General features: G+C 38.1%; 1 protein-coding gene across 2 annotated transcripts; it reads left to right on the top strand.

Annotated features, from left to right (window-relative positions):
* The first annotated feature begins 3,217 nt into the window (after window positions 1-3,217).
* LOC147641293 (uncharacterized) lies at window positions 3,218-5,186 on the top strand. Of its 2 annotated transcripts, XM_086810107.1 has the most exons (4): window positions 3,257-3,417; window positions 4,252-4,326; window positions 4,505-4,554; window positions 4,821-5,186. In XM_086810107.1, the coding sequence occupies exons 2-4, from the start codon at window positions 4,305-4,307 to the stop codon at window positions 5,055-5,057; spliced, it is 309 nt and encodes a 102-aa protein (XP_086666233.1). In that variant the 5' UTR covers window positions 3,257-3,417; window positions 4,252-4,304; the 3' UTR covers window positions 5,058-5,186. The 2 variants fall into 2 exon arrangements, with proteins under 2 accessions (XP_086666225.1, XP_086666233.1); XM_086810099.1 differs by lacking the exon at window positions 4,252-4,326 and having other exon boundaries at window positions 3,218-3,417.
* Window positions 5,187-19,101: the final 13,915 nt, after the last annotated feature.

Below are 19,101 nucleotides of genomic sequence, written 5' to 3'. Positions count from 1 at the left end.
TTAACCACACACGCATGCTAGAGTTTTTAATTGATTTTTATGCTAGACCTTTTAAACAACAAAACATTGATAAATTGTCCAAATTATTTCATTGAGCATAGATTTTACTCGATTCACATCGCATGCATAAGTTATGAATTGCCTGTTTTTGGCTTCTTGTGGGTCAAAACGAGAGTGTGCCAACATGCTCACATCGTAGGCCAAAATTTTAACAATTCATAACTTTATTAGGCTATCATAATCAAGTAAAAGTTATATTTAAATCAAATGGTAGACATTCTGAGCCTATCCATGTGGTTAGATTTTTTTATAACAAAATCTTTTCTAAAAAATGCGTCACTCTAAATATTACAAAGTTATAGAAATAGTCATAAATATAAATAAATTGATGTTTAAGATTTTTATTGATACTTGAATAAATAAGGTAAATGTTAAACTGTGTGATTGCATAGTTTAGACGCGAGTTTGGTGTCTCTGGTTTGTAGAGTAGTATTTTTTCTACTAGCTACATTTTGATGTTATATTTTGAAAGTTGAACATGTGCTAGAAGAAGGAAGTAGTAATACTATTTTTTGTGTGACAGTGTAGTAGATACGTTACTTTTTAATGTTGTACTTGAAAGTTAAACATTTGCTATGAGAAGTAAGCAGTAATACTATTATTAGATGTTGTAGTTGAACATGTGCTAGAAGAAGGTAGTAGTAATACTATTATTTGTGTGAAAGTGCAGTAGACGGGTTAGTATTATTTTTAAAAATGGAGATTATTCTTCAAGGTGTAAATTTGTGTTAGGTATTTGATGCGACATACTATTTTGTGATTGGATTTTTAAAAAAAAATTGAGCATCAAATTGTATAGCTAATGCCAGTTTTATCAAGCTATGTATGATGTTTTGGTTCACTCAACATGTTAGGAAAACTTCATTCACATAATCATTCTCCACGAGGAGACTTGCTCGTCATGCTGGGTGTAAAGTCGATCAAAGAATGAGAATCCTTTTGTGGTTGTTAGAGCTTAAAATTGAGCTTAGCTACTTAAAATTAACAGGGTCTTATTATGCTTAAGGTAGGATATTGTATTTAGTTAATAAAAAAAGAACTCTGATTCAAAAAATCAACTTCAGTGGGAATAACACTTTTATAAAAATCCTTTTATACATCTATTTATGAAATAATTCAATTTTACAGAAAATAATACTTTCGAAATAAAAATAAATCCTTTATGCATCTTTCTATGCATAAAATAAAATTTAGTGAGAATAACTCTTTTGAAATAAAAATAGATTCCTTTATGCATCTTTCTATGCATAAAATCAAAATTAATACGGTGCTCGGGCTCTGGGTCGCCGAAGATACCCACACGTGCGTCGGGGAAGATATTGGAAAAAGGAAGGAAGGAGAGAGAGAGAGAGAGAGAGAGAGAGAGAGAGAGAGAGAGAGAGAGAGAGAGAGCTATGGAGATTTGAGTTACTGGTTTTGGGCAGAATGGAGTGTAAGGTGATGTTGGAGGGGAGAATGGAGTGTAGAGAGAGAATATGGAGGTTAAAAAATCTATTTTTTGATACAATATGGTTTAGGAGGGGGAAATCACTTTTTTGGAATTTTTGAAAAAACCCATTTTTAAGGGTTTTTTGACCCATGAGATTAATGGGGGATGAAAATGATGGAGCCCCCCTAATTTTAGTTATCTACCCCCCTCCCCCCCCCCCCCAAAAAAATAATAATTATGAAGGCAAGCCCACTATTTCCTTCAATGGGAGTTATTGGAAGGAGGCAATGTGCGATGATTGATGCTAAAACCTCTACAAGTTAAGCCAAGATAAAGAAGGGTAATATATGTGAATTGTTGGTACCTACACTTGGTCTTCCTTTTACTTTGAGTGGGGATAGAAGATCTACTATGCACTTAATGTTGCAAGATTTTGGCTTGAGGAAATGCAAAACATGACTTCCATTCACCATCACAATATTAAATTTTCAACCAAGATACCACAAAGTTACATCTTAATGAGCATTTGTGCCCTTCAAAAAGGGACCATATCACGGCTCTTGGACCCTTCAAGAAATGTCATATCAAGGTAATTGGACCACTCCATTTGTTTTATTCAAGACGTATTTTCCTTCCTATGATATGAAGTCAAGAAAATGACATGCAAGAATGATTAACCAACAATAATACTCATATGTGTGCATCACTTTGCCAATAAGCATGTAAGTTGTATATCAAATGTTATACACATGAGTTCGTATCTTAGAAATAGTAAAGTGTTAGCCTCCTCCTAAGATGTAACATGTGAGTAGGTGGAATATGCCACCACCTGGCATAGCCTTCAAACTTGGATGGATTGAGATGGTTGCTAGAGGCAACACGGAATGTAAACAATTGAGTGAACCAAAGATGTCCTCTATGCCATCAAACTTGGATGGATTGAGTTGGTTGCTAGAGGCAACACGAAAATTATAAACAATTAAGCGAACTAAAGATGTCTTGATGGTAGTCAAAAGAAAAGGTGGGGTATGTCACCGAGGAGGTCTTGATGCTAGTCAAAAGGAAAGGTGGAACATTAACAACAAATAAAGTAAAGTGTGAGTCAAATCTTTTGTCAATACCCCATTCCATTCTTGAGGGTTATATGGTCGATTGGTCATTTCGAACGAAGCCGTGGAAATGTAGTTCCCTAGATGGTCTGAGGGAAACAAAAAAAGAGGCGCGACGTGCAAAATTTACTAAGTTAAAGTTAAGTTTGTGTAGGATCACCACCTTGAGTGCAAATGGGACCACACACATAATAAGGAGTAAAATATAAAAAGGAGTTTCTAATTAACACCATATAACTAGACCTGTCACCCATTAAAACAAAACCCCCCCAAAAAAAAAAACCCAAATCCAACTTGATTAGCTAGGTGGCCCGATCTTTTGTAAAAGTTGGACGATTTTTATTACATGAGGGTCCCGCATACCCTTCTTACAAAGGCACACCAGCAATTGGTAGGTCAGTTGGTTAAATATGAAAAGGAGTATCTAATTAACACCATATAACTAGACCTGTCACCCATTAAAACAACCCCCACCCCCCCCCCCCAAAAAAAAAAAAAAAACCCAAATCCAACCTGATTAGCTAGGTGGCCCAGATCTTGTTGACCAGATACAAGTGCATGACACGTGTATTTGTAGGCATATGTATGTATGATGTAGAGGTTGACATGCACATGCGCTCGCTGTGAGGGTAGGGCCAAAAAATGTGTCATTTGTTCTCCCCTTCGTCTTCGGACATTATCTTCATCATCATCATCATCATCAGGGTTGTCAAGCCCTTCTCTGGGTTCTGGCTATGGCGCCCACCTCCTCCAGCCTCGTCTCCCTCTCAATTCTAGCCCTCGTGGCCTCTCTTCTTCTGCTTCTGCCGTTTCTTCCTGGTATGGATTTCTCCTTGAGTTCATCAGTACAATTTAAGTCGATGTGAGCTTTCCTGATTTCAGTAACTTTATGCAAACATTATGTGTATGCTTTTTCTGCACAAATCTTTAACCTACAAACTTCAATAAAGTTTTGGAGGGTTTTTTTTTTCTCTAGAATTTGATTTTAAAAGCCAAATTATCATAGATTCCTTGAAATAGAAACAATAAAAAATCACAGGCAAAAATGTTGCAGGTAGTTTGTAGGTTTTCAGTGAACATGTGTGTGTGTGTGTGTGTGTGTGTGTGTGTGTGTGTGTGTGTGTGTGTGAGGGAGGAGAGTGTGTATTGAGTATCAGATGCCATTTTTTGTTCATTTTTTCCCAATAGCTTTTAAGAGAACTATAGGCAATTAATAGAAGCTCTTCTTGTATCATAGCATAGACCCTGCCCTTCATCTTTTCTTTAAAAAAAAATTAGAGGGCCTCATGGGTAATCACTATACATAAATCTCTTTAAAAGTTCCCATCAATATAGGTTTTTTTTTTTTTGGGCACCTTTTTTTATGACCATACTTCCTTCATGTTGCACACCACCATGATGATGACATAAAATTAATGATGCTTCTTGATAAATGGTCCAATATGTCATATTTCTCATGGTCACACATCCATTGTCCATAAACATTCGATGCTGGACCATAGATATGTAACTATCAAAGAAGGATATGAGGTATTCAACCATCCATGTATTGGTATGACAATGATCATACCAATCATGTATATTCGATGAAAGAAGGGTACATGATTATGCTTGATAATGATAATGCCCATGCATGGATGTTCAACAAAATAGGGTAGGAAATTCGGTGTATCGATGTATATGCGAGATGATGACTATGCCGATGCATGGATGATCCACAAAAAAAGGGTACGAAGAATCAGTTCATGAGTATGCATGATTATTCCTATTCATGGATGGTCAACAAAAGAAGGGTACTAAGAATTAAATTATCCAAGAATATGCATGATGATGCCCATGTATGGATAGTTAACAAAAGAGACATTTTAAGAATCATTATGATCGGTGGGCATGATTGTTGCTGCAGCTCAATGGACAGAGGAGGGAGCAGATTCACAAGAAACGGGTGCAGACAAGGTAAGATGAAGCTTTTGGCCCCTTCAGGAGACTGCAACTAGCTTAATTACTTGCTTTTAGAGTTTCTGCATGTATGCCTTGATGTAAGCATGCTCTTGTTTTAATAGCTGATTAGTTTAGGCATCAACCAAAGGCAACTCTACTTGAACGGATTTTGTCTGTTTCCGTTTCTGGTCTTTCATCTGCCAGTAAAAGTGCCTTATTGTTTTCCACAATGACTGAAAATACAAATGGCTCTTAAATTTTTGTTGCTGTGGCATGTTCAGGTGATAAGTGAGACGACTTTTCATATGGAGAAACACGAAGCCCTCCTCCTACCGACAGGTCAGAGTGCTACCTTTCCACAAAACGGTATTAACAAAGCACAGCCAGCTCACGACGTGCTGATTGAACAGCATCAATCTAGGTCTCTTGCTGCCCACCTGTCTGATGATGGCATGGTAGATGATTACACTCCAGAAGCTAATCCAAGCCCTGATTCAACTCCACCACCTATATCATAAGGAGGCATAATCATACTATGGGATGACTTGATTTCTCTGTATCTAACTTGGCAATAGTTTTTCAATCACTGCTGTATAAAACATATTCTTTTCTAGTACACCTGCAACTTAGGAATTTTTTTTTGGTTATGATCACATGCAAATTTTTATCTATCTTTTGTTCATTAGCTGTTCTTTCATGCCAGCGTCTGTCGATGAGTCATAACCTCTCCACCAATGAGAGGTAAAGGTTTGAATGATGTTCCTCGAATGAACAGAAAAAAATCATCTGCCAATCACCTTTTAAGAATTTCAGGCTCGAGATTCCCATCTCATACGGCTCCTCCTGCCTGATGTACGGAGGGATAATAGTATTTGAAATCTATTTCTATTCCTAACCTATGGTTAAGCCCGGGCTAGTGTCTCCTGAAACTAATGAAGAAATAGTCAGGACTCCCAAAAATGTTGGCTCGTCTGATGTTTCCTACTTAATTGACATGATTTAGATCCAGGTTTGGTCTAAGCATCAATCTCAAAGAAAAGCTTGGAAAGAGCATAAAGACCCTCATGTTGAACAGAGTAGAAATTAAGCAATGGGACAAACTTTAACCTCATGGTTAAGAGTTTGACTGGAGAGAGAGAGAGAGAGAGAGAGAGAGAGAGAGAGAAGAAGAAGAAATGAAGAAGAAGAAGAAGAAAAAGAAGAAGAATTGTTTTTAAGTTGTATGAGACGAGACTCGTGCATTCAGGGGAGTGTTTTAAGCTAAGCATACTCATTTCCTCTTAGGCGTTCACTCAATTTGAAACTTGAAAGGTAAAGGAATACAATTTGTAAATTTTACACTATTTATTTCAACGAGCTAAATTCCGATTTGAAATCACATTTTTTGTTTTTCGAGCCGGATTTGAAAATTCAACCAGCACTAGGATGAGTTGATGCACACCTTTCTGAGAGAGAGAGAGAGAGAGAGAGAGAGAGAGAGAGAGAGAGAGATTAACAACTTCAAAAGACCCAATGGATGTACGAGACCAAAAGTCGTACAAGAGTTCCATGTGGTACTAAAAGCTGAAATGAACTCATACCAAAGGATAGACTAGCTTGTCAACATTAGCATGAGCATGGTGTGAGCATGAGAGAAAGAGGGAGACTACATCATCAAGCCACAATTGGGCTGACATGGTGGGCAACTTTCATATTACATAAATAAATTTAGTAATTAATTGAGTTGCTAATGAGAAATTGGTTCCAATTATTAAATAAATAAATGTTGCAAAAAGCAATGCAAAGGCTTCCTATTGACGGGACCACACCCACACACAACTATTACACATCCAAATCTCAATGGCTTGGACACTTTCTAAGAAACAAATTGTATTTCTCAAAGGATCGGTACATCTTTGAAACGTTATAAAAATGGTCTTACCTCTACTGTGACAACGAGGCACTACCAACCTCGCCCTTCGACTTTCCAGATTTTCTAGGCAGTCACATATGGTTCAGGATACTTGGACATTTGAACGTGGCTACTGCACCACATGAAGAGCTAAGTTTGCACATGGCCAACTTTAGTGTGACAACATCCACATGCATGAACTTCCTCTCTAGGTATAGCTACTCATTTTCACTAGCAATAACATTTTGCGGACATTGCATTTCTATTGCATGCATGTGCTTTGTAAGTAAAGATTTTTTTTACCAACATGTATATATTTTTTGACTAACAGGCTTTTCTCACGGTGTTAAGACCACTCCATAGGTCAACATGGTTTCACCCGCTCGAGCTACCAACCATAACGCACTTTGCCATCTTACTGGCGCTTACTGGCATGTAGCAGAAACCCATGTTTTGTAAGACAGCACTGGACTTTATATAGTGACCTTACCCTAAGCGTAATGCCAAATGGGGAAGTGGCACACTTCATGTACAAAGTTGCTTAAGACTAGAACTAGTGCCCATGGACTAATCATTTGTAAATAAGTTAATTTTGACATTAAGCAATAGACATTCATCCCCTTGCAATAGAATAGTTGCGAGCTCTTCCTCTTCTATACTCTTGATTTCTTGTGTTCTATTATGGTTGCTTGCTTGAGTAGGTTTCTTCTACATCCATCTTTTGTGAGAGATACCCACCGTGAAGAATGTCTTCTCTTTGCTTCCATCTAGGGAAAGAAAGCTCTACCTTCACCCCTTCAGCAAAAAGAGGCATTCAGTTAGATAACAAAGTGAGGGCAAGCCAACACACCCACATCAGGAAGAAGTCACATTTGTGGCTCTAAGGCAAGACCAACCAACACTTGATTTGGGAAGGGTAAGGTAAGCTCTTGACTTGAATATATTTGGGTTGCGGAACGGGGACTAGCCTAAAGCTTAACTCCATTTTTTAGTCTATTTTAAGCGTTTGGGATTCACCAAAAATTCCCAGTGTTGATTAGGAGGTCACACTCCAAAAAATATACGGGTTTTGAGCTTTGGATGTGTTAGTTTTATTGTGTTTTATTTTGTTCTAAAGCTTGTTTACATTATGTCATTCTAGTTTCATACTTGGAAGGGGAAAACCCTGATTTCTTTGATGATTTGCATGATTTTGAAGCCCACCTTGCCGCATTGAATCTAGAAATTAGCATAGCATTTCTAATTATGAGTGAAATCCACTCCAAAAACATAAGCTTTGAGCTCCATTTGTTGTGAGTTAGAGTGAGAAAGTTGTAATTTTTTTTCATGCATTATTTGAGCTAATAGCTTAGAAGCATCTAACATCAACCAAAATCAATTAAAAAATAATCAATCACTTGCATAAACACCATAAACTAGAATTAAGAACCTTAATTACTTCCAGAAAGTCTTAAAATTCACCAAAAAAAATCAAAAACTCAAGCCAAACCGTCTCTCGGATTAGGAAATGTGAGTCCACAGTCTCGTAAAAAAAAAGATGTGAGTCCACAGTCCTGTGAAAAGGATGCAAATCTAGGAAACATGACCACGAAGATGTGAGCTGTGAGCTGTAAGTTTGTAGATGTGAGTCGTGAGTTTGGAAGCATGAGTCTACAAACATGAGCCTATAGACATGAGCCTATGTAAGCCTAACATTGTACTAGCTGATTAAATCTACCTTGAAGACTTGTAAGGACACACCTACTCATGTCATATAAAGATTTTTATATCATGTCACTACTACACGATGCCTATTCTCGCCGACGACTAAATTCCCAAGTATTATATGGTCAAAGTTACCATATGGTAGTGATTGCTCAAGTATCATTTAAAGGGAAATTAAAAGATATTTTTATAGCTTAAAACCTAGTGTTGAACCCTTTTCATATCTAGTTTTTCTGAAATCTACCAAAATATCTCCCTCCCTCCCTCCCTCTCTCTCTCTCTCTCTCTCTCTCTCTCTCTCCCTCTCCCTCTCTCTCTCTCTCTCTCTCTCTCTCTCACACACACACACACACACACACACACACACACACATTCATGTTATTATGGCCTTTTCTTGTCTCTCTTAGAAACACATTCACAAGAGAAATAAGAAGACATTCATGTTTTTATGGCCCGTTCTAGTCTCTTTCAGGAACGCATTCACAAGAGAAAACAAGAACAAGCAAAACATGTCATGGGAGCAATGTGCTACTGATGTGTTGCCCCGATGGAGGCAACCCTCTCTTATTTCAAAGAGCTCTATGTCATCACACTTGTCGTACTCCTCTCGAAGAACGGTCACCCAAGTCTAGGTGCCTAGAGACTTATTAGTTTTATATATAAGTCAACATAACTAATTAGAAAGGACACTTCCTTTGTATGAGATTGAGAGCTCTTACCTTGTTTACTTCCTTATCTCATTGTGACTACGGTCATGGTTTTCTCATACCAAATGGATGTGTATGGAGCCTTTGGATGCCATTTAAGAGTGATTAGAAGCTATGGAGTGATTAGAAGCTATGGAGTGCATTAGCATGTTACTATTGTGACTTACTTGTTTTGTTATGTATGCCTTGTTGGAATTAGGGTTAGGGTTGTAACAATGCACACACACGAGATAGAGAAGCTTAAGAGCACACAAACTCACTAGATTAGAATAAACAAATGTGTGCCAAATACAAAGATAAGTACACACCCCAAAATGAGTAGATAAGAGGGTGTACATATGCACGGGGGAAAAAACCTCCTAGTGAGGGAGAAAGTGCCCCAGCAGTCCTCAGTGTGTTCACACACATCACTACTATATAATGCTACAAATCCCCCCTAGAGTGATGATGTGAACATGTACAAGGTATGGCTGATCAATCATGAAAAGGTAGTAAGCCCAAAGCTTTATGAAAAGCTTCAAATTTTTCACGAGGAAGAGCCTTCATGAATAAATCTGCCATGTTGTCATGTGTAGACACATAGACCAAGCTCAACTCTGCTACTACTGCAGAGAGTCTTTCTTTGACATAGTGGATGCACCTCAATGTTCTTAGTGCTGCGAGCATCGAACACTGGGTTCCTCACAACTACTAATGCGCTCTGGCTGTCAGAGTGAAAATCGTAGTGCTACTGTCCAACACCCAAATCAGCCATAAGACATCTGAGGCACACACACTCAACTGTAGCTGTAAAAGCTGCCCTGTACTCAGCTTCACAGCTAGAAGTGGCCACTATAGGCTGCTTCTTGCTGAGCCATGATATACATGAATCACCAAGGCGAAAACAAAACCACGACACTTAACCTCATGGTTAAGAGTTTGAGAGAGAGAGAGAGAGAGAGAGAGAGAGAGAGAGAGAAGAGAAGAGAAGAAGAAGAAGAAGAATTGTTTTCAAGTTGTATGAGACAAGACTCGTGCATTCAAGGGAGTGTTTTAAGCTAAGCATGCTCATTTCCGCTTGGGCGTTCACTCAATTTGAAACTTGAAAGGTAAAGGAATACAATTTGTAAATTTTACACTATTTATGCAATTATTTCAATGAGTTAAATTCCCATTTGAAATCACATTTTTTGTTTTTCGAGCCGGGTTTGAAAATTCAACGAGCACTAGGATGCATTGATGCACACCTTTCTGAGAGAGAGAGAAAGAGAGATTAACAACTTCAAAAGACCCAATGGGTCTACGAGACCAGAATTGGTACAAGAGTTCCATGTGGTACTAAAAGCTGAAATGAACTCATACCAAAGGATAGACTAGCTTGTCAACATTAGCATGAGCATGGTGTAAGCATGAGAGAAAGAGGGAGACTACATCAACAAGCCACAATTGGGTTGACATGGTGGGCAACTTTCATATTACATAAATAAATTTAGTTATTAATTGAGTTGCTAATGAGAAATTTTTTCCAATTATTAAATAAATAAATGTTGCAAAAAGCAATGCAAAGGCTTCCTATTGACGGGACCACACCCACACACAACTATTACACATCCAAATCTCAATGGCTTGGACACTTTCTAAGAAACAAATTGTATTTCTCAGAGGATCAGTACATCTTTGAAACGTTATAAAAATGGCCTGACCTCTATTGTGACAACGAGGCACTACCAACCTCACCCTTCGACTTTCCAGATTTTCTAGGCAGTCACATATGGTTCAGGATACTTGGACATTTGAACGTGGCAACTGCACCACATGAAGAGCTAAGTTTGCACATGGCCAACTTTAGTGTGACAACATCCACATGCATGAACTTCCTCTCTAGGTATAGCTACTCATTTGCACTAGCAATAACATTTTGCGGACATTGCATGCATGTGCTTTGTATAAGTAAAGAAAATTTTTACCAACATGTATATATTTTTTGACTAACAGGCTTTTCTCACGATGTTAAGACCACTCCATAGGTTAACATGGTTTCACCCGCTCGAGCTACCAACCATAACGCACTTTGCCATCTTACTGGCGCTTACTGGCATGTAGCAGAAACCCATGTTTTGTAAGACGACACTGGACTTTATATAGTGACCTTACCCTAAGCATAATGCCAAATGGGCAAGTGGCACAGTTCATGTACAAAGTTGCTTAAGACTAGAACTACTACCCATGGACTATTTTTAACCTTTTTTTTTTGGCCTAGTGTGAAAGCTAGTCATTTGTAAATAAGTTAATTTTGACATTAAGCAATAGACATTCATCCCCTTGCAATAGAATAGTTGCGAGCTCTTCCTCTTCTATACTCTTGATTGCTTGTGTTCTATTATGGTTGCTTGCTTGAATAGGTTTCTTCTACATCCATCTTTTGTGAGAGATACCCACCATGAAGAATGTCTTCTCTTTGCTTCCATCTAGGGAAAGAAAGCTCTACCTTCACCCCTTCAGCAAAAAGAGGCATTCAGTTAGATAACAAAGTGAGGGCAAGCCAACACACCCACATCAGGAAGAAGTCACATTTGTGGCTCTAAGGTAAGACCAACCAACACTTGATTTGGGAAGGGTAAGGCAAGCTCTTGACTTGAATATATTTGGGTTGCGGAACGGGGACTAGCCTAAAGCTTAACTCCATTTTTTAGTCTATTTTAAGCGTTTGGGATTCACCAAAAATTCCCAGTGTTGATTAGGAGGTCACACTCCAAAAAATATACGGGTTTTGAGCTTTGGATGTGTTAGTTTTATTGTGTTTTATTTTGTTCTAAAGCTTGTTTACATTATGTCATTCTAGTTTCATACTTGGAAGGGAAAAACCCTGATTTCTTTGATGATTTGCATGATTTTGAAGCCCACCTTGCCGCATTGAATCTAGAAATTAGCATAGCATTTCTAATTATGAGTGAAATCCACTCCAAAAACATAAGCTTTGAGCTCCATTTGCTGTGAGTTAGTGAGAGAAAGTTGTAATTTGTTTTCATGCATTATTTGAGCCAATAGCTTAGAAGCATCTAAAATCAACCAAAATCAATTAAAAGATAATCAATCACTTGCATAAACACCATAAACTAGAATTAAGAACCTTAATTACTTCGAGAAAGTCTTAAACTTCACCAAAAAAAATCAAAAACTCAAGCCAAACCGTCTCTCGGATTAGGAAATGTGAGTCCACAGTCTCGTAAAAAAAAAGATGTGAGTCCACAGTCCTGTGAAAAGGATGTGATTGTAGGAAACATGACCATGAAGATGTGAGCTGTGAGCTGTAAGTTTGTAGATGTGAGTCGTGAGTTTGGAATCATGAGTCTACAGACATGAGCCTATGTAAGCCTAACATTGTACTAGCTGATTACATCTACCTTGAAGACTTGTAAGGACACACCTACTCATGTCATATAAAGAGTTTTATATCATGTCGCTACTACACGATGCCTATGTTTCGACGACTAATTTCGATGATTGTCGCACGGCGTCCACCAAGTATTATATGGTCAAAGTTACCATATGGTAGTGATTGCTCAAGTATCATTTAAAGGGAAATTAAAAGATATTTTTATAGCTTAAAACCTAGTGTTGAACCCTTTTCATAGCTAGTTTTTCTAAAATCTACCAAAATCTCTCCCTCCCTCCCTCCCTCCCTCTCTCTCTCTCTCTCTCTCTCTCTCTCTCTCTCTCTCACACACACACACACACACACACACACACACACACACACACACACATTCATGTTCTTATGGCCTATTTTGGTCTCTCTTAAAAACACATTCACAAGAGAAATAAGAACACATTCATGTTTTTATGGCCTGTTCTAGTCTCTTTCAAGAACGCATTCACAAGAGAAAACAAGAACAAGCAAAACATGTCATGGGAGCAATGTGCTACTGATGTGTTACCCCGATGGAGGCAACCCTCTCTTATTTCAAAGAGCTCTATGTCATCACACTTATCATACTCCTCTCGAAGGCCGGTCACCCAAGTCTAGGTGCCTAGACACTTATTAGTTTTATATATAAGTCAACATAACTAATTAGAAAGGACACTTCCTTTGTATGAGATTGAGAGCTCTTACCTTGTTTACTTCCTTTGTATGAGATTGAGAGCTCTTACCTTGTTTACTTCCTTGTCTCATTGTGACTAAACTCATGGTTTTCTCATACCAAATGGATGTGTAATGGAGCCTTTGGATGCTATTTAAGAGTGATTAGAAGCTATGGAGTGCATTAGCATGTTACTATTGTGACTTACTTGTTTTGTTATGTATGCCTTGTTGGAATTAGGGTTAGGGTTGTAACAATGCACACACACAAGATAGAGAAGCTTAAGAGCACACAAACTCACTAGATTAGAATAAACAAATGTGTGCCAAATACAAAAGATAAGTACACACCCCAAAATGAGTAGATAAGAGGGTGTACATATGCACAGGGGGAAAAACCTCCTAGAGAGGAAGAAAGTGCCCCAGCGGTCCTCAGTGTGTTCACACACTTCACTACTATATAATGCTACAAATCCCCCCTAGAGTGATGATGTGAACATGTACAGGGTATGGCCGATCAATCATGAAAAGGTAGTAAGCCCAAAGCTTTATGAAAAGCTTCAAACTTTTCACGAGGAAGAGCCTTCATGAATAAATCTGCCATGTTGTCTATGTGTAGACACATAGACCAAGCTGATCTCTGCTGCATAGAGTCTTTCCCTGACATAGTGGTAATGCACCTCAATGTTCTTAGTGCTGCGAGCATGAAACGCTGGGTTCCTCACAACTACTAATGTGCTCTGGCTGTCAGTGAAAATCATAGTGCTAGCCCAACACCCAAATCAGCCATAAGACGTCTGAGGCAAACACACTCAACTGTAGCTGTAAAAGATGCCCTGTACTCAGCTTCACAGCTGGAAGTGGCCACTATAGGCTGCTTCTTGCTGAGCCATGATATACATGAATCACCAAGGCGAAAACAAAACCACTAGTGGGGACACTCATGTGTCCTAACATCCAGCCCAATCTGAATCACTAAAAGCATGCAGCTATGAATCACCTCCCTTTGGATAAAACAATCCAAAATACTAAGTGCCCTGTAAATAGCCAAAAACCCGCTTAACAGCCTGCCAATGCTTCGTACCTGGGCTATGCGTAAATCTGCTCAACTTTGAGACCACATACTGTATATCTGGCCTCGTATTGCATACATAAAGAAGGGATCCAACACCCTGCTGATACAAACTAGCATCAAAAGAGTCTCCTGTATCTTGAAGACTAAGTTGAGTACCAATTTCCATAGGTATAGCCATAGGTTTACAGTCTTCAAGATTAAACCTCTTCAAGAGCTTCTGTATATATTTAGACTACAGCATAACAATGCCATCATTGCGCTGCATAAATTGAATCCCCAAATAGTAATGTAAGGGCCCCAAAATTGACATCTCAAACGATGACTGCAAATCAGCCTTAAAGATTGAAATCTGTTCTATATTGGGCCTCGTGAGCAGCATGTCATCAACGTATAGAACGATGACCAAAAATGTGTCCTTACTTCTCTTCACATAGAGGGTACTCTCTATTGGACTGTTGCAAAAATCATTTGCAACCAAGTACGCATGAATCTTCTCATACCATGCTCTAGGAGTTTGCTTAAGGCCATAAAGATCCTTTTTCAACCTACATACCTTAGAATCTTCTCCTTTCATAGCAAAATTAGGAGGCTACGATACATACACCTCCTCATGTAAATCACCTTTCAAGAATGCAATCTTAATGTCCAACTAATGTACATTCCACCCATGATGTGCTGCCAAAGCAATGAGACACCTAATGGTAGTCATATGAGATGTGGGTGCAAAGGTCTCATCATAAGCAATGCCCTTTTGCAGGGCATACCCCTTTGCAACAACAAGTCTGGCCTTGTAGCGATCAATGCTACCATTTGCTTTGCATTTTAACTTGTAAACCCACTTAGTACCGATGGCCTTCTTGCCACCATGAGGTAGATCTGTCAAATACCAAGTGTCATTCTTAAGTATAGAGTTATACTCATCCTGCATAGCATGCATCCAATGATCATCATCTTGTGCTTTCTCAAAGAAAACATGTTCCTCCTCATTACATAAAGTAGAAATGAGAACATGATCCACATGAAAATAATTTGCATGATGAGAACCTGCACGAGTTTTGCTATAGGTAAAGGAGCTGCCAACTTGCTATGCCTAGATTCTTCTATCTGCTCTCTCCTCATCCACTACATCCTCAATAATTGCCTCATCATCAAAAGGTTGATTTGCAGGCTAATTTTGCACCTATAAAGGCTGAATTTCAGCACTTGGTTGCGCATTCAATTGCTCTACATATGGCTATCCTCCATTAAACAAAGGTAGGAGTGAATCAAACATGTCCTGTGAGTATACATTCTGTTGTTTTTTGCATGAAAGCATGGGTTGAACTGAGTTTTTGACAAAAACATCTCTACTTACCAAAATCCGCTTTGAGGTGGTAGAGTCTATATCCCTTGCTTTCTGAACTGTATCCCACAAATATGCATTTAAGTGCCTTATCATCAAGCTTACTGCATTGTTGCTCAGGCACAAGAGCATAAGCAAGAAAACCAAAAACACGTAAATGAGTCATAGAAGGATTCCTGCCATGCCAAGCTTCATAAGGAGTCTTAGACTACAAGGCCTTGGTAAGGCATTTTTTCAACACATAGTTTGCACACATAGTTGCCTCATGAGATAAATCTTGGGCTTTCACCATACATCATGCCATCTCCATGAGAGACCTGTTCTCCCTCTCAGCCACACCATTTTGCTGAGGTGTGCATAGCACTGTACATTGATGCCTTATGCCTTTTTCAGCCATATATGCATGAAATTCCTTGGACATATACTCCCCCCCCCTCGATCTGAACGAAGGGTGCCAACTTTATATTCACATGCATTTTCAGCCATGCATATGAAGTGCCTAAAGCACAGAAAAACCTCTGACTTCTACTTTAATGGATACACCCAACTATATCTGGAGTAATCATCAATAAAAGTGACGAAGTAGAGATCCTCATAGGACCACATACATCATTATGTATAAGCTGTAATTTCTTAACAGCTTTCACAGATCCGTCCTTTGGAAATGATGCCTGATACATTTTACCAAGAATACACCCCTCACATACATGTCTAGTAGGGGTCTCAAGAGTTGGCAACTCAGACACCATATCATGCCTTTGAAGGCGTTACAAACTGCCATAATTCAGATGGCCAAATCATGCATGCCATAATTCTACATCACTCATAGCACGAGTCGTATAGACTAAGCATCATGCTGCAACTTCTCATATACATCCATCTTATATAGGCCATGAAATAAGGTACCTGAGGCAATGATAGAATAACCATCATTTCTATCCTGAACTGTACATCTGTCATCCACAAATTTCACCGCCGTCAAGCCTAACAAGGCTAAGGCTGAAACTGACAGGCAAGTTCTCTTAATGTCTGGCACATATAAAACTTTAGAAAGAGTAAATGCGGCCCCATTTACAGCAGTGAGCACAACTCTACCAACTCCTTTGACAGGATATGAGGAACCGTTTGCACATGTGATGGTTCCTGCACTTCGGACAGATTCCAAAGATGAGAACAAATTTTTTTTGTGAAGTAATGTGCTTACTAGCACCATTGTCAAAGTACCAAGCATCTGATTCTGCCACCCACTAACATGCACACATCATGAACAGAAGGGTCATAACTGCAATGTACAATCCATGCCCAATCATCTTGAGCAAAACTTACAGATTCCTTCTTCTCTGCACTTGGTGCAGATGCATCAGCCACAACCATGCCTAATTCTTTCTTTTTCTCCTTCTCTAGCCTTTTCTTGCACTCATTTATGTAGTGCCTTGGTTTCCTGCAATAGTGATACTTGCCCTTCTTTTTAGGCTTATCACCTTCTTTCTCTGCATCCTTACCTGAGGATTCTGATTTTGGCTTATAACCACCATGCAAAGAAGCTTTACCTTTGCCTTTCTGATTGGCAACAAAAGCTTGGTCACTAGCTTGCATAGAAGATCTATTTTTCCTAGACTGCTCTTCTTGCAAGAGTACTGAAACCAACTCATTAAATGTAAGGGCATTTGGATTTCCCTTCATCTCATGAGTCTAAGGGTAGAGGTAAAACTTTGATAAGAATCCGGCAACACATTGAGAACTATGGGCACCAATGTACTATCAGGATATATCTCATCCACACTAGTTCTTCAAGAGGGCTGGATTTTTTAATCCAATTTTGCTCTTGAGTTGGATTCTGTGATCCAATTTTGCTCTTGAGTTGGATTTTGGGATCCAATTTTTCTCTTGAGTTGGATTCTGGAATCCATATTTTCACAAAGTAGGATTCTCGAATCCGCTTTATCTCACAAGATGGGTGGGGTTACCAGAATTTACTCAAAGCAAAGATTTTAAAAAATAACTTGCACTTCATGTTTTGTTTTTTATCAAATAATTAAGATTTTAACAATAATACATATTTTTCTCAAAACTTTGGATTTTATTTCACAAATAAAAATTTACAAGTTTGAAGTTTTTTCAGAAGTGCAAAAAGGATTCTAGAATCCACGTTTTTTTTCACTTGAGATATAGATCATTATTTTTCACTCCAAAAATTCAAAAAATAGAATTTAGAAAAGAGAGTCATTTTTTAGTTTAAAATTCCAAGCAACCAACATGATTTTTAAAATTTAAAAAAAAATAGGTGGAAAAAATGTTTTATTTTTTAAATTTATAGTTGTAAAATATTTTATACTTTTTATTTATTTTAAGATTTTGAGGCAATGTAATAAATAAAAATAAATAAAATATTACTCCTAAAAATTCAAATTTCAAAAAGACACGCTTACCTTGAAGTAGAGTTTACAAAAAAAAAGACATGTTTGTAGAGAAGATAGTCCAAAGCTCCAAACATAACTTGTGCATGTGAAAAATGAACCTCTCCCTCCCCTTTTAAAGCCTCATGGATTCTAAATTTAGAATTATTTTATTTTTCATTGAAAAAAAGAATAACCCTACTAAGGCATCCCTTTAGAAGTCCAAGTTAGTTCATTTCGATTGTCACACTCTAGCAAATGGAGATTCTAAGTAGTCCTAGAAATTCACAACCCTTATGCCCTTCTATCTCGCTAACACCTTCTGTAAACACAAATTTGAAAGCTAATGAAGAAACTCCTTATTCTAGACGATGCTCAAGAAGAGTTTCTTTTGTTGTGGTTGAGCAAGAACCACAACAGCTTAATGGGAATGTAGGAGTCAATGAGAGAGATCGCTAGCAACAACGACCTCGAAGGGTAAGAGGTGAGAGAAAGCAGTGGCTTATTTCAAGGAGGCTAGTGATTCAATAGACATGTAGAGATTTTTGTTCTGCTAGAAATTATTTAAGGAGTTTAGGATTTCAAAAAATCCAACTAGAGCATAGGAATGTTTTCGGTTTAGGTAGAGGACCACAAAATGTGTTCTTAAAGTCTTGTGTGCGACACTCCAACTTGTCAACTAAATATGCGGTCTCAGATATTCCAGTTTGCAGAGTAAGTTTCTTAAAGGTATTTGGTATAAGCAGTCCGAGAATTAAAAAAATCTTAGAAAATGTGACCCAAGAAAGTTTTTCTTTAACATTGAGCACACATTAAACCCCTCAATATTTTTTCCTAAAGCAATGGTTGGGAAACTTATCACCTTCAACAAAAAAGTACTACCTAACTCAAACTTCACACATCTCCCCAACAATTTTGCTAAAAGAGAGGTATACAATTTATATGTGGAATCACAAAAAGAAACTCTAAACCCCACTCTCTCACTTCCCTCTTTCTTGAGAATATAGAGATAAGATTTCTCTCACGTCAAAATTCCCAAGAAGAGCAGGATGGGTGTTTGCTAAATATGTGCAGAGTTGAAAGTAAAGTGAGACACAACAAAGACTAAAAAAGAAAAATGTAAGTTAAGTTTGAAGTTCTAGATCTTTTAAAGTGGCTGTGTTGGTTATTTTGAAAAAGTATTGACACTCTTGAATCTCTTTTGTAGTGCCCATTCTACATGCCTTGAATATCCACAGGGAGTAGAACACAGAGCGCCAAAAATTAGCAAAGCATAGGAAAAAGTGTTTAGAGAATAAGAAGAAATATTTAGGCCTTGTCATCATTGATGCATGGATCAAAAGAAAACAATGTGGCCTCATTTTACGCGCATCCTCCTAAGAATCTC

Source organism: Cibotium barometz, chromosome 2, assembly GCF_041138505.1.
Source record: "Cibotium barometz isolate CiBa-2024 chromosome 2, ASM4113850v1, whole genome shotgun sequence".
NCBI classification, from domain to species: Eukaryota; Viridiplantae; Streptophyta; class Polypodiopsida; order Cyatheales; family Cibotiaceae; genus Cibotium; species Cibotium barometz.
Note: the sequence above shows the minus strand (reverse complement) of the source record. Positions and strands in the feature narration are given on the sequence as shown.

Excerpts from the sequence above, each read along its gene's own strand:
- LOC147641293 (XM_086810099.1), top strand. The coding sequence starts at position 3,333 with ATGGCGCCCACCTCCTCCAGCCTCGTCTCCCTCTCAATTCTAGCCCTC. Across the intron at positions 3,418-4,504 it reads GCTTCTGCCGTTTCTTCCTG|CTCAATGGACAGAGGAGGGA; the intron begins GTATGGATTTCT and ends TTGTTGCTGCAG. Across the intron at positions 4,555-4,820 it reads AAGAAACGGGTGCAGACAAG|GTGATAAGTGAGACGACTTT; the intron begins GTAAGATGAAGC and ends TGGCATGTTCAG.